This window comes from Festucalex cinctus, chromosome 11 (assembly GCF_051991245.1).
Source record: "Festucalex cinctus isolate MCC-2025b chromosome 11, RoL_Fcin_1.0, whole genome shotgun sequence".
NCBI classification, from domain to species: Eukaryota; Metazoa; Chordata; class Actinopteri; order Syngnathiformes; family Syngnathidae; genus Festucalex; species Festucalex cinctus.
In genome coordinates, this window is record NC_135421.1 from 3,014,088 (window position 1) to 3,030,342 (window position 16,255).

General features: G+C 40.5%; 2 protein-coding genes across 5 annotated transcripts in view; one reads left to right on the forward strand and one right to left on the reverse strand.

Annotated features, from left to right (window-relative positions):
* Positions 1 to 16,255, forward strand: part of rab3gap1 (RAB3 GTPase activating protein subunit 1) — a 506,336-nt gene that overhangs the window by 476,413 nt on the left and 13,668 nt on the right. For all 4 annotated transcript variants that reach the window (XR_013287215.1, XM_077536293.1, XM_077536292.1 and 1 more), the window contains one exon: positions 5,069 to 5,184. Coding sequence is in view for 3 of the 4 variants with exons in the window: in XM_077536293.1 (XP_077392419.1) it covers positions 5,069 to 5,184 (116 nt within the window). In the remaining variant the exon portion in view is untranslated. The remainder of the gene's footprint in view (positions 1 to 5,068; positions 5,185 to 16,255) is intronic.
* On the reverse strand, positions 8,074 to 15,370 carry LOC144030914 (uncharacterized). The gene is made up of 11 exons (XM_077537578.1): positions 15,348 to 15,370; positions 14,896 to 15,178; positions 14,422 to 14,706; positions 14,027 to 14,270; positions 13,731 to 13,911; positions 13,406 to 13,627; positions 13,084 to 13,255; positions 12,536 to 12,684; positions 12,371 to 12,430; positions 9,726 to 9,909; positions 8,074 to 8,134 (listed from the first exon to the last, which is right to left on the reverse strand). Coding segments are annotated over exons 1-11 (1,842 nt in total). The 5' UTR covers positions 15,349 to 15,370.

Genomic DNA, 16,255 nt, shown 5'->3' on the forward strand with positions numbered 1-16,255 from the left:
GAGTCCCACTGGACTCCGGTGCTAGTTACTTCCACTACGTTATACACATCCAACAACACAGTCCACCAGTGGACCCAAAGGCCCACCGTCCCAGAGGTGCATCCCTCTTGGGGGTGGTTTACCACTACTGTTGCTATGCCCATTATTTCGGGAAATTCACTCACGAACACTCCTGTTTCCTTCACCGACCTTTCCACCTCAGCTGCGAGGTCGGCAAGACGGATTGAAGGGTTGTTTACTTCCAGGTGCCTTCTTGCTCCTGGTGGCCATCGATCTACACCCTCGCCCAGTAGCATAACCACTACTGGTATATCTGGTTGTTCTAGAGGATGGGGTGCAGGCATTAACCCTGCTACCCCCTCTGTGGGGCTGGGGGGCTTTCCCCTCCCATTTCTCCCTATCATTCTTTCCATTACTTCACTAGCGTGTTCTATAGCCCGCTTTGCTTTCTTATTGTAGGAGTGGAGCTATCTATTTCCGAAGCCTTCCCCGCGCGCTTTGGGTTCAGGGACGTACTTTAGCTCCTGGTTACTCAGCTCCGTACCCATGTACGTTGCCTCTACTGCTATCAGGACTACCGACTTCGAGTTTTTCCTACCTTTACTCGTCGGCGGATGTCCTCTCTCAAACGGTGGGGTGTGTTGTCCTTTCAGGTCGGTTGTAATCCTTCCCGCTTCTCTTCTCCGGGATCTGGATGTCTTCTTGTTCCTGGACACGTCTGCTAGGAACCGAAAAAGGCTGCCTCCACTAGAACATTAGTCTAGTGGAAACTCCTACCTTTCCTCCTTGGTTCTCGACGACTTTCTTCTTGTGCCAATGGACACTCCTGTCAAAACCGAAAAAGGCTGCTTCCACTAGAACATTAGTCTAGTGGAAACTCCTACCTTTCCTCCTTGGTTCTCGACGACTTTCTTCTTGTGCCAATGGACACTCCTGTCGGGAAACCGAAAAAAGGCTGCCTCTCTCCAAGCAGCCTCTCAACATTAACTCTAACTGTTCAAGCCCTCCTTCTTTTTGTGGACTGGCCTGAACCACCCCTTGACTCAGCCCCTCCCTCAGGAAAGCGCGGCGCAGCGCGCTCTGCCAAGTACACTATCAGTACCTTCACAGCTGACCAGAGCAGCAGGTCGCTGTTAAAGCCCATTCACTTTGAATGGCCTTCTCACACTCAACCTCTTTTAGAGTGCAAGTCTCATGGGGGAGCCAGTCACCGTTTCATTAACACAAAATAGCCCAATCAACTTCGACTCAAAAATCACACTAGATTTTCACAATTAAAGAAGCTCTTTTCCATGAAACACTATTCATCAAAGAGACTATTTTGTGTTAGCTCAGGGTCGTATGACATGACAATTTATCAGCGAGTTTGCTATCAGCTCTAAGCTCTGTGCCCTCCGCTCAGAGCCGCAAGCTTCGCTCACTCGGGTTCCTGTTTTGGGCCTCGATCGATCCCGATTTTGACAAAAATGAGTCAATCGAAGCCCCACGTTGTGGGCGCCACATGTCAACTTCCGCTTACCCGCAGGACTTAAATCGGGAAATATGTCCTGATCGACTCTCCAATTAAAGGGTTAGAAATTCCCCTTTTTCCTCACCAGCTCTAAGGCGTCAGCGTGAGGAGACGGGAATTAAATAAGCCGATATATCAAAGTGGATTCACCTAGGTTTGTTCACTGTCATCTTATCATGAGGCCAATCCGTTTTCATACACCTATCAATCCTGAGTGAGTAACCACACACACAGAGCCCAGGAATGCTAGCATGTACACCTCACTTCATTGGCAGCTCCACTTCTCTGAGTTGTTTGCATTTGTTATTGACCTAGTAATTTAATAATCCTTGTTAGGATCATACGGATTTGTTACATATCAAGCAGGAGTATTTGACTTATATTAATACAGATGGAAGCATTGGTTAGAGGTTATTCAAATGCACTTACCTTCCTCCAAACGTCCGTTACTGTTGTCCGTCTTGGGAAAAAATAATGAGGTGGACTCATAAAATGTCCGGAATAAATAAAATAAAATCAAAAAAATAATGAGGGCTCATCAAACGTCCCAAATAAAATCATAAACAAACATTAAGGTCTTATAAAACGACCAACTTATAAAAATAAAATCATAAGCAAATGAAAAGGTCTTATAGAACGACCAAATTATAAAAATAAAATCATAAACAAATAAAAAGGTCTTATAAAACGACCAACTTATGAAAATAAAATCATAAGCAAATAAAAAGGTCTTATAGAACGACCTCAAATAAATAAAATAAAATCATAAACAAATGAGAAGGTCTTATAAAACGACCAACTTATAAAAATAAAATCATAAACAAATGAAAGGGACTTATTAAAACGTCCAAAAATAAATATAATAAAATCAAAACAATATGAGACAAGATAGTAGAATGATTAATACGAACCTTGTCTTTTAAATAATTTTATTAACAATAATAAGACAACCAATATAAATCAAAAATCACATTTAATGATAAAACTTTAAATCAATCAAAATAAAATAAAATAAAATAAAATAAAATAAAATAAAACAGGAGATTAAAAATAGTATAACCTTTTACAATAAGCTTTACAAGATTGATCATTCCTCGGAAAAGCTTAAGACCTGATTGACAATAAGATGTTTTTGGCTGAAAATAATTTTAAAGATATGAGAGTGTATTAAATGGCCCCCACCCTAACACGCGATTAGTCATTCATATCTTCCTATTATACATCATTATTGCTAAAAGATTTGTACATTACCAATCATTGAAGAAAGGGTCCAACCACGGCTTAATCCCAGTCCTTCGTAAAAATCCAAAGTCCAGGCAGGCAGTTATATTCCATCTTCGAGAATGCACTCTGTACAGACACATCGCAGGGTGAAAAGGGGGCCTAGCTCAGAGTTGGTGACGGCCTTTTATACTCTTGGGCCACACCACTGACTCCTTCCGGTGAATGTCTCTCCGCGCACCTTCTCATATCAAAGCGCACTTGCTGGAACTCATTTTCAGTAATCTTCCACCGACGGGCCATGAAGATGAGTCATGATGAGGTCATACATTCCTTACAAATGTGTCATGGATACACAGCGTTGCATGATGAGTCATACATGAAAATATGTCAAGGTCTTCAGCTCTATTCGACAAATGATGAACGTTAAAATAAATAAAATCATATATATATTAATTAAGCAAGCATGAATAACATATATATACCTGACATGTTAAATCCCAAATTCTCTCAGCTTGAACTTAACAGGTTAATTCTAATCTCTGTTGCACATCTTGTATATATCTTTGTTAAATCAAACAATACATACAGATAATCTTTTCAATGCAGTTACAGCAATATTATCAGCGATAAAAGACAGTATCGCTTATAAATGAAAGAAAAGAAAAAGAAAGACAGCAAAACTTCATAGTTGGCTTTCAATGTGCTACAAACATTGCTCCAAAAATCAGGTTAACAATTATCGAATATAGATTGTGATGTGTATTATTATTTAATTCAGGATATCATTTATTTATATTTAATTTGTATCTTATATGGAATGTCCGGGCAATGCTGAGTGGGTGGCTTAGTTGTACAGGTTTGGCGGCATCTGGTGGTTACTTTGAGGAACTACACCCAGAGGCCAAAGTTTAATTATCAGTCCTATAGACACCTATTGGTCTCTAACTAAGAATTGAGTCTAGCCCATTAATTTGCTATCTCATTTTACATGATATGGCGTTTCATCTGACCCACTCAATCCACTCAATTCAACAGTATTAAAAAACGGTTTTACACGTTTTTCGGTTTGAATGAGTTACGTCTCTGGGAGAATATGTGCACCACTAGATTTGACATGGGGACACCCTCATTTAAATGTTGCTCCAAAGATAGTGCGTACATTTCATGAAGCTGCGTAATTGACACAATTAAGTCGATGGGAGAATTTGCGCAGCCAAAAAAGTGCGCAACAGTACGCCATTTCTGAATTAAACACCTCAGAGAATATGCCCCTAAGTGAGGAGGACCAACAAGTTTGTCCACATGTGCATATATAACCAGTAAAAGGTTTTTACCCCTCATTGAAAGTTTTGACTTTGATTGATTGATTGATTGATTGATTATCACCATAAGAGTTGCGGGGGTGCTGGAGCCTATCCCAGCTGGCTTCGGGCAGTAGGCGATGTACACCCTGAACTGGTTGCCGGCCAATTGCAGGGTACACAGAGACAAACAACACATCCACACATGCACAAGCACACCTAGGGACAATTCGGAGCGCCCAACTAACCTGCCATGCATGTCTTTGAAATGTGCGAGGAGACCGGAGTACCCAGAGAAGACCCACACAGGCACGGGGAGAAAATTCAAACTCCACCCAGGAAGGCCGGAGTCTGGACTCGAGCTTGCGTCCTCAGTACTGGGAGGCGGACGTGCTCACCAATTTTTCAACAAAATGTTAAACTGGAAATGATTTTTGAAAAACGAATATATTTATCAGGGCTGGGAATCTTTGACTGTCTCACAATTCTATTCGATTACGATTTTTGGGTCTACGATTCGATTCAGAATCTATTTTCGATTCTCGATTCAAACGATTTTCGATTCAAAATTATTTGATTGACAAATGATTTCTGCTTCAATTTACAGATATGAACAACATTGTCATGATCTACTCCAGTCTGTTTTGCAAGACAAAATGACAAATAGAGACATTAAAGTATCTTTTTTTTGTTTTGTTTAAACATTCATTAATTTTGTATTGTCAGTGCCTTTTTCCACAAAAACAGCATTTGGGCTACAACTGCCTTTTCCCCTTCTTCTTCATTTCTAATTTAAATAAAATCGATTTTTGGATATTAATATCAATTCGATTTGATTCATAAATGAGAATCTCGATTCTTTTATGAATCGATTTTTTTGGCACACCCCTAATATTTATGTTAGTAACAACCAAATAAATAATATAGAGCAACTTGTCATGACAGCCGGGGTTCTTGTTAAGACATGATTGGTTTGAAGTTTGTGCTGCTCAAATTTTAAAATCATTAATTTGTGACATTTCCCTTCCTTTAGGATTGCATTGACTCTTTAATTGCCATGGAGATGGTCATCGCTCAGTTTCGGTCTCTCAAGACAAAGTTTGGAATTGCGGAGGCTGAGAATGAAGAGGAAAGAGAGAAACTAAGACAGTAAGTGATACAGGTGCTGGTCAAAAAATTTGAATATCGAGTAAAGGTCCGTTTATTTCAATAATTTGTTTCAAAAAGTGAAACTTTAATGTTCTTTTAATTCACCACACATAAAGTGAAATATTTCAGGCCTTTGTTCCCATTTGAGGATTACAGCAGAAAAATACACAAAATTCGGAGTTTCACAAAATGAGAATATTGTGGCAAAGGTGAAGACCCGCACCGGCAACATTGTAGGCTCCCGGTCTTAATCTTGCCAGCTAATTAACTAATTTTCTCCCAAAGACATATAAAAAGTACATTCTATTTTGCGCAGAGAAGGCTTTGATGCAGCCTCTGATCTGTATCGGTTTCTCGTTCTATTATTTGTGGCGCTTCTTCAGCGCTCGCAACGCAAGGAGGATCGCCGCTGCGAAGAAAAGAACGACATTTTATCGTCTGAAAGCCCTCGAGGCTACACACGCTGATAGCAGTGGGGGCATAGAAGACGACGAAGACTTGTCGAAAAGGACGCGGCTGGTAAGCCCATTGATGACATCACAGGAGCGACCGCCCAATCAACTGGCGTGGTGTTTTACGTCATGTCCTGGGCTCGCTCTGGTCGGGCAGGCGAGAGGGCCGTGAACAGAGGGGCATGGTCCACTTCCGACACGATCAGCTGTAATGGAAGTGCTCGCTAACACCGTGCTGACTTCGCACGGTGCGGTGCTGGGCTGCAGTGGAAAAATGCTAAAAGTGTAGGACTTGTGACTTGCTTGAGACTTGTCGGTCTTGACTCGGGACTTGTCAGTCTTGACTTGAGAGATGACTCGGGACTTGAGGACAAAGACTTGAGACTTACTTGTGACTTGCAAAACAATGACTCATTCCCACCTCTGCCATACACTTATATATCTTCACTGGCGCAAAGTTTGTACTTGTAGTTTACACAAATGGCACCTGTCAAGTGCCAAGTCCTGTCAATTTTGCCTTTCATTGGTCTGATGAAACAAAAGTCAAACTGCTTTAAATCCAGTGTGACGTTTCCACAGTCAGTCATAGTTTGGAGAGCCATGTCATTTTCTGGTGTGGTTCCATTGTCTTTGATCAAGTCCACAGTCAACACAACTGTCTACTGAAAATTGTTGAGCACTTACCTCCCACTTCCGACAAGCTTTTTCGGGCCCAAACAGTGGCTGCTGCAAGCTCCTTATTGTTTCTGTAGGAATTCTCATTATTATGGCCCGATCAGCGACCGCTGCAAGCTATTGGATCTGTAGAAATTATTTTTGGGGACCCAAACTCAACAAACTTTGCACACTCGTCAGGCATTGTGAAAAAAATTGATAAAGTTGTCATAAACAAAGAAAATAAAATAACACAGTAGTGCCCCCTAATGGAGCTCTATCCGAGCACGTTTGGCCTGGGGCAGGCACGTGTAACACCACGAGACATACACAAAAAATTCAGTAGAAGTCATGTCCTACAATGTACAGGAAGTGAGCTATGAATTTATGAATGTCCAATTTTAACCCAATTGTACTTTTTTCCCTGTTGCCAACAGTTTTCATACGATTGACTTCTTACCTTGAAATGCATCATCTGAAGACCTGGTGCAAAAACTGGAAAACCTCTTGAGTTTTCCAAATACTACATGACGTGGGCGGATCATCAAATTTTGCCTTTAACATTTCCTTCGTCACAAATTACAAAATGCTTAATAACTCTCTTGTACATGTTCACCTCTCAACCAAGCAAATTTCAATCAGTTCATGCAGTAAAGCTTGGTTTAGGACTGCACCAGTGTGTTAGAAAACTCGTCTACGTATGATCCTTTTTGCTATTTAAGTCGACCACAAATGGTATCATTCTTTTGGAATCCAAACAACAGTGATTAAGTCTCCTTTCATCGAGGCTTCTGTCCATGAACAAGTCATTGGGTGGAAACTGCCTCAATATCATAAGCTTGCTCTCACAAGATGAATTCTCGCCGTATTTGTGAGTTCACAAACTCCGAAGAATACATCTTGTACCACTCCCATTGATTTCCACTGGTGGTTCGGCCCAATCACAGAGTGACATTGTTGTTTGGGGACGGGATATGCAACTGTGACGAAACCAGGAAGCCAGCACAGACGGCGGGGCTAACAAACAAACCTAACATAGACAAATGGACGCAACAATTAATTGCTGTTCTTACTCACCGATTCCTTGATGAACAGCGAGAGGCGCTTCGTAAATTTCTAGCTGGTAAGATGTTCGTGCTTTTCCCCTCTTCGACAAGAAAAAAGACGAAATTTTCACCCGTGGCCGTGATTGGTTAAAACAAACCTGTGCAAAGACGCATCGTCCAATCATCTCGAATTATTGTACAGAATGTCCCGCCTTTCTGAGCAAATAACTGTGGAGAGATACCAGATGGATATTGTGGAGAACTCCCTTGAGTGAAGCGCAATATCAATCTGGCTATTGTCAGGTTATCAATATTACATTCTGTAGTAAAAGGTAGGGGAGCATCCTAAACTGTAAAAAAAAAAAAAAAAAAAAATCTTATTTGAACTTCGAGGAGGCAACCGTCCTCCACAGTGCGTCGGTGCACACATCCACGTCATCCATAATTGTACACTTCGTCGGGCATTAACCCTCTCACATAGTTAGTTGGTGAATTAATGGCATATAAAGACTGAGAATGATACACATTTATTTATTAAAATGTCTTATTTTATTTTTTTTTCCCCAGAGAAGTCAGGAAATTAGGGTATGGAAAAAGTATGACATTTTGAAATCTCACCTCAATGAGAAATGGCGCTCTTTGGAAGGAAAAAAAACAAAAAACAAAAACGTACATATTCTTGATTATTCTACATTCAGACCAAGAGTGGGAGAGGCATGCTGGAACGCTTCCTTCGCTTAGTCTTTCATCACGTAGAGTGTTTTGGAATTATGCCGCTCATTCCTGCATTCGCACACACTGAAGAGGAAAGGAGAAATGTCACTTGATGAACAACATCTGTAGATCACTTTATTAAATCAACAAAAGAGAGCACTGCCAAGTAAATCTGGTTCTTTCCTGGCACTATAGACCCCTTCAAAGTTTGTAAAAAATGTGACACAATTTAAAGGGCGGGGCTTAGCTGGAGGCAAAAACACCTCAGTGGTTTGTCAGCATATTTTCACAAACTTCTCGTCGGAAAGGACGCGGAAAAGGGCCATTTGAATTACCGTATTTTTCGCACTATAAGGCGCACCTCATTATAAGGTGCACCTTCATGGGGGGATCTTCTGCGCATGCGCGTCAACGATCGTGCAGGGTCACCGATAGCGTCTTGACAGCGAGACCTGTTGCGGCTCAGTATTGATCCATATATAAGGCGCACTGGATTATAAGGCGCATGCTTTTCAAAAAATTGAAGGCTTTTAAGTGCGCCTTATAGTGCGGAAAATACGGTAATACGTGAGCAAACTGACTCCCCACGACTATGAATGTTACTTTAAAAAGTTAACTCTGACTCATGGGCCGATATTTACTGACCCCTACACACTCACGCACTGGATAGATGATTTAACTAGCCACCGTGCAATGGCCGCACGTTAAATCTACCTTATAGAAAAACTGAGCGTTTATACTAAAGATAAACTGAAGGCCTATAAATGATTACATTTCTACAACTAACTACGTCTTGAATGGACATGTTCAAAATTTAGAATATAACATTTTGAGCAAGCACATTTATGTCGTGCGGTCGCAAGTACTGCCAAGTCAACGACAGGGACAGAAGACGAGGATATACGAGGCATGTACCTCTCCTACAAAAATTTTAAAAAAAGTTATCGGAACCATTGTGGGGACTTTCACCTCGACAAAACTGAAACATACAGGTAACGTTTGGTTAGCTAGTGGTTAGCATTCGCGCATGTAGCATGTAAACACGGACATTTTGTAAGTCTGTGCATGTAAAAAGAATCCCACAAATAATGACTAACTTAAGTCATTTCAATTACAACTAATTCTAGCCCATATCATTGTCCAGGCTGAATCTGATAGTTAAATCTTACCTGATATGAAGTGTGCGCTGCAAACACGAGCATTGTTGATGATGAGCCTCAGTCCAGTCCTTTCGCCTAATCAGGTTTAACCACAGCCGATTACTCTGACTGGCAGAGGCTGGGATGTGATAGAATTTCAAGTTTTTGTTGGTGCTTTTACGGTTCTGGCAACCAAAAACACAACAAGACGACATTTTCTACAGAGAACCAGCGTTGTTTACTTTTAGCTGCACTTCCGTTGCCTGCAGCGGCAAGTTGTTTTTGCCTCCGGTAAACACCCCGACGTCATCGTGACATCGGCCACGAAGGGGTCCACAGAGCCGGGACACAATTTTCCCCAGCAGCCCTAATTTTTTTTTGTTTTTTTAGGTACGCGTTTACTTTTGCTTAACCAGCGGATGGTTGTAGCGCTAAATAGCTTAGCATGCTAAACACTATTACTACCTCGGTAGTTGTGCAGTTCAACAGCAAATAAATACACTTACTAGCACTCAGTATGCTACCTCCTTGTTCACCATTCTGTCCCGGCTGGCCCAGACAGGACGCTGAGTGCGACGTAGTCTGCTTCCGAAGTTGATTGGATGCCGCGAGGCGAAGCACCAAGAAAGTTGAAATTAACTTGGGTGAGAAGGCGAAAGTGCGGATTACCGCCTCTCTGCGACGCCTCCCACCGCTCCAAACGCAGATGAGCAATGCAACCTGTACGGGGAATCGTCTTGGATGTCATTATTTTACACACAACTTAAACTACGGTTTGTTTAATTATTTTATTTCATTTTTCTGTAATAATACACTGACATGAATGTGTTGAATACGACACAAATTCAATTACTGGTAACACAAATAGATATGACAAGGTTTAAGATTAACGTCCTTATAATGTCATTAACTGCGCCACGCAATGCATTCTGGGAACAATATGCAAATCATGTTTTAAGTCTGACAATGATGTACTATTGGTCCTTTTTTCATCTTAATCTCATTATGTCAAGAAGTAAAGAGGAGATGAAGAGGACTGTTTATTGAACACTAATTAAATCAGGGAATGTATTGGGTGAGCCATGGATCAAATACCTATTGTGAATTTTGTCATTCAGCTAGGGGTGTAACAAAACCCGATTCTAACCGGAAATCCGATTTTGAGTTCAACGATGCGAGTGCGCCGGCACACGGACTACTGTATCGGTATAAAAATAGCTTGTGCCGGTCGATGGCCCGATCAAGACATCATAAATCGGTTTTATGTTGCTGATACATATATGAAATCAGGATGTCTTAGAAAACAAGCAAAACAGTCCAGTTGCTCTCAATTCAGTGCCTTAAAAATGAAATGTCCTGCTGAATGAATGAGAATATTATTCACAAGCGAGCTGTTTAAACTGCATTTCCTCGACTCCAAGTTACGCGAGACTTCGCCCGGGAAACGGTGTTTGTGCGTGGGTGGGGAAAAAAAAGTCACGTGAGACTTTTCGCCGTAGTGGACAACTACAGTAAGAGAGCACTTTTGCTTTCGGTTTTGGGAGGAAAGTGTTGAAGACGCGGACACAACGTCCTCCGGCAAGTTTCATGTCCAAAGTATGGAAGAGATGTTAATTTTATACGAACATTGGAATGTTGGTAAAAGTGTCGCCATGTTCAAAGACTATCAACTGCGAGTACGACAGATGTACAGGAACTGCGGTGTTTATCCCCACGGAGAGACAGTACTTCTTCCAATTAAAAGGCCCACAACTCGACCAGAGAAAGGTAATAAACTTAAAGACCAAATGTGAAGTAATTTCATGAAATACCATATAGGGTCACAATAGAAGCATTGAAACACTGTCCAACAAATAAAGTATGAAAAAATAATTTATATGTTATATATTTGACGAAATAATCGCTTTTCCGAAGTTTGAGCTTGTCGGGCGACAAACCCGGAAGTGATACGTCACACCGGGAACAGCGATGGCAGCGCTCCATGCAGACGCTATAGAAAGCCACTCAAACGTCGATTCAGACAGCGATATCAGCGATAGTTTGAGCGAAAATGAGGAGAACCAAGTTTTTGAAGAGTTGGAGGAAGAGGAGGAGGTTGGTATTTTATACGTTGGACCTTACATGTACGAGCCAGATGCTAATCAGGATGCTGATAGTGCGCCCAGACGACCTGACATGGAATGGAGACAAGACTCGTCGAGATTACAAGATTGGTAAGATATATGTAGGCAGTGGTATTTTTTTATTTTTATTTGAAGATGCCAGCATTTGGACATAATTTTATATTTTTGTATGACGTTTTAAAAAAATAAATAAATAAATCGGACTTTATGTTCAAGCAGTTACTCAGTACTTGAGTATTCTTTTCAGCAATGTTTTTTTTTTACTTGTACTTGAGAGATTTATCAATGACTATTTCTTACTTTTGTACATGATTCAGTCCACGTACTTGTATATTTTGAAACAAACGTTTTCATAAACAGAATTATTGACTGATTGGTATAGCAATACACTTGTTCAATAACATTTCTGTTCATGGTGTCATCGCTCAGTATTTTACTATTTATTTATTTTTTTTAAATTTCAGGTGTACTTGTGGTAATTGCCAGCAAATGCCTACAGCTGTAGAATGTGTTTGCTGCCATGAAATTCAAAAAGTAGTGACTGTACGTCTACAAGGAGAGGAACACTTCAATCAGGTACTGGACTGCATCACTGATCATCCTGGATTCAATGCTGTGTGCCTGGACCCATATGGATTACAGGTAGCATGGATGACCTACAAGCAACAGTACAGAGGCAAGGCATTTGATGGGCCACAGGATGCCAAGTATAGACATATTGCCTACAGACAATTTGAGCGCTGGTGCTGGAAGTTTCTTGGTCTGGACAACCGTGTTGTCCTTCCAGCATGTGCAGTGTCTTGTATCAGGGCACATTTTCCACCACCAGGAGAAGAGGAGTCAGCTTTATTCAAAGGGTTTCGTGTTTCACAGAGAAATGTTCCAGAACTGTGATTTGGACTAGTTACATCATAATAAAAATAAATGAGGACAACTTAATACAAGGGATGTGATTCTTTATTTTCTGAGGAATCTTGTATGGTGCTCAGCAATAACATTTGATTTTTCCGGTCTGTTCACTGCTGCTGTAAGAAATTGTGGGTCGACGACCACATCACCGGTTCTGTACTTATTTGGAATGTCAATCAGTTTCATCACCTCTGAAAGGCAGTCATAGTCTGCAAAAAAAGGGAAAAAAAATTGGGATGATAAATATTTGGGCGACATACATACTTACACTAAGTAATGCATCTGCCTGGAATTGTTTTTGTTTCATAACTCACCATAAGTTGCATCCACCAATATCTTTCTCAGAGAATAGCCACCACTCTTATATTTGGGATAAACGATGCAGTAGGAGTGTATTCCTTCCTTCGTCACTTTCTGTGGTCTTCCAGCATTTTCATTATAATGCATAGCAGCGAGAATGATTCTGGAATTGAACAAAAAATTGCCTTATTAACAAATTGTCACATTGTGATGAAATAGCTTTATATCTCAAAGTTCTACATTTCATCCTTATGTTCTACTAGTCATGGACAAATCACACTTGAAGAAGCACATTATATATATATATATATATATATATATATATATATATATATATATATATTTTTTTTTTTTTTTTTTTTTTTTTTCTCGATTCTTTGAGATGGCATTTTTGGTTGAACAGATGCAGTGGAAATTTAATAAATTTCCATTGCACTAGCTGTTATGTTTAAGCCATGAGCACCATCGAGAGGAGCCTCAAAGCAAGTGCTTCATTACGTTACTTTCCCCCCTCATCACTATAGTCTCCATTTCATACATATAAAAGTTTTCTTAAACGCACCTGCTTTTCATTCCTTTGTACGAAAAGTTGTACATCTTTGGGGCAAAGTGATTCACCACACTGTGAAAAGCTTCCACACCACTGGTCTGTCCGAGGTGAGACATCTTCATGACATCGTTGACAAACATGGTCTTTGTCAGGAGTTCCACCACTGCGACATTGACTTCGGTACCTTCAAATGAATTTCATTTCCTTAATTAGTTATAAATGTTAGTTGGCGTGTTACAGATGTTTGGTTGTTCTACAGATACAAGGTATGACAATATTTCTATTTTTCAGGTTAAACTAGCAACAACTCTAAGAATAAAAAATAAATAAATACCTGGTAATAGCCATGCCTTGTGTGTAGTAATTGGAGGATGTAAACAATTATCATGCACGTTCTGCAGATGGTCCACACATGCCAGCCACTTCTGCTTCTTTTCCTCTGGTGTCTGGGAGGAAAGTGCACACCAGTACAAATGGCACTTCAAACTCTGTACCCAATCCTTCAGGACAGACATGCTCTTCTTTTTGGCCAAGGAGTCAAGTTTCTTGCACATGCCTGTATATATATAATATGATATGAAAACTTGGGAAATGACGTGCGTGATATGTAAGACATAATCCCAAAAGTACTGTATTTATAAACATTGAAACAAACTAACCTTTAACAATGTGCCAACAATCATAATAATGGATTACTTGGGTCCAATTCTCCCTGATCCATTTCGCCACCTGGCGGTGCCTGTCAGTGATGACAACTTTCACATTGAAGCCTTCCAACTCCTGACGGCATCTTTTCAGGCCCTCCAGTTCTATTCCATAGCTTCCTCCAGTCTCGTTACTCTAAGAGATAAGTGTAACATGCGTCATAAGATTAAAATAATGGTCACATAATTATGCCGCATATAATCTACAAAGGAGTTCATTGGCTATGGTAGTCGCACAAGATTATACCTACCTGCACCAGATGAACAGTTAGCACTTTGTTGAGGTCCAGTTCCATCAAATTATAACTCCCGTACTTGGCACAGTGACCCATGGAGTCGCATCTTCCATCTCCTCCAAGGACCAGTTCCTTCTCCTTAATGGACCTCAAAAGAGCACACTGCTTCTTTGTCCATGTGGTTGTCAGTGCTTCATGGATATACGTGGCCTGGTGGTGGAAGTATGCCCACTTATTGTGGCACTGAATATTTAGGAATCTGAAAACATATAACCAATACATGTTGGTTTTTCAATTCACAGCCCGCGTATCAAAGCAAAAAGTTTAACATTATATGGATAGGTCACAATTACATTTAATTTGTTCCATTTCAGAATTTGGGCTTCATAACAATTCAACCTTATGTTTACCTGAATATTCTTAAAGCCTTGCTTGGCAAACTTCCAGTGAACAGGATTGCTGAGCTGAGGAGGACGTTTAGTACAGGCAGGTTTCTAACAAAGGGCTGATTACACCACTGATGCTTGTTCCCACAAACAGTGCAAACAGCCTGGATCTTCACCAGTGTCCCTTTGACATAGCGGTAGCAGGTGCTTCTGCCTTTGCAAAGGACACAAACGGCCAAGAGGGTGATCAGGGAGGACTCAAACACCAAGTACTTCCGTTGCTTGTGAAGGTCTTCACTTTCACTGCTCCTGCAAATATATTTCAATAATGCACAATTACCATTAGGAGACAAATGTGAATCAACTGAGCTTGAAAACACAAGCTGATTATCTGTACAGCATTATGCTCTTGTCAATTTGGCCAATTTCAGTTTTGGGGTTATAAATGTCAATTTGTGTAAGTCTCATTTACAATGAAAATAATTATGATAATCTTACAGGATTTCTTCAAAGCTGACATGTGTCACTTCATCGTCTGATGAACTTGGTTCATCTTCATCGCTGTCCTCTCCTGCAATATATTCCACATCTTGGTCTGGGATGTGTAGACCGTCCCTTTCCATGTCACTCTCCTCTTCACTATCTGTGTCAACCAGTGACATACAGGCTTTTTTCCTTTTGGGTTCTGTTTGGCCCAAGTTGCATTGTATACCAATGGACCGGTAATTTGCCCTCTTCTTGCATTTCTCACATGGAGGACAATACTTCAATGTCTGCATCACTGAACAAATTGAAAAGATAAACATGTTTTATAATCAACGTATGTATATGATTATCACTAATGGCAGTCATTGTTTCAGTGACCACCATTTCAATGTCTGTATCACGGCCATCCAACACATTTGAATCATGCAAGTACATAGTGACTAAAACAACTCCACCTAACTTACTTTTATCCACATTATGTGGTGGCATAACTCATCTAACCCTGCCTTACCAAATATTTAATTATTTAATGACTCATAAAATGCAGTACGATTGACATATGATTGGCAGTTTTTCAAAAGGACGTGTTATGTTCTTTCATCAACAAAGCAATGCTGCCAACCTATTGAAATTTACTTCCAGAACAATTTGTCTCACTGCCATTATTACTCATCGTTGATATGAAAAGCAGCGAGACGTTAGCTTTCGGTTAACGTCGCTAGCTTCTACTGTTCATTCCACAACTGTTGGAAGCTCTGCTTTGTCAAAGTCATCAGTGATCTATCCAAAAATTCCACGTCTTTTCAAAATAATTGTAATCACTTACTTTTTTGCAAATCCTTTATCATAAGCAGACTGGTTGAGGAAGCAGGCATCTTCGAAGTGTTTGTAACACAGAACACTCTTCGACGATGGCGTGAAATTCATTCGCTTCGCGCGAACGAAAGTTGTCCATTTACGTGCCCTGTTATCTTTTGGCCACTCGTACAACTTTTCTTTAGCTTGAGAACAATACATCGCCACACATCGTCGAGTCATCTTACCGAGTAGCAATGCAAACAATGCAGTTCAATGGCCGACTTCTCTCGCAACTTCCCGGTGTGACGTCATTTCCGAAAATTTCCGAAGATTGTCGAAGAAAAGCATTTTCGTTGTCAAGGGCGTTGCTATGGGTTAAACTAAGAACCTGAAAGGGTTGCGTTAAAAAAAACAACGAAAATATGCTGACAATGGTTTAGCCATTGGTATTACTCAAAAACATGGTTGGCCAACCTTACTTCACATTTGGCCTTTAAACACTTACTGGGCGAATGAGGGCTTTCAGGAGTCAGGACATGATGAAAACATTAGCGTCCCCAAAAGCTGCTCATCC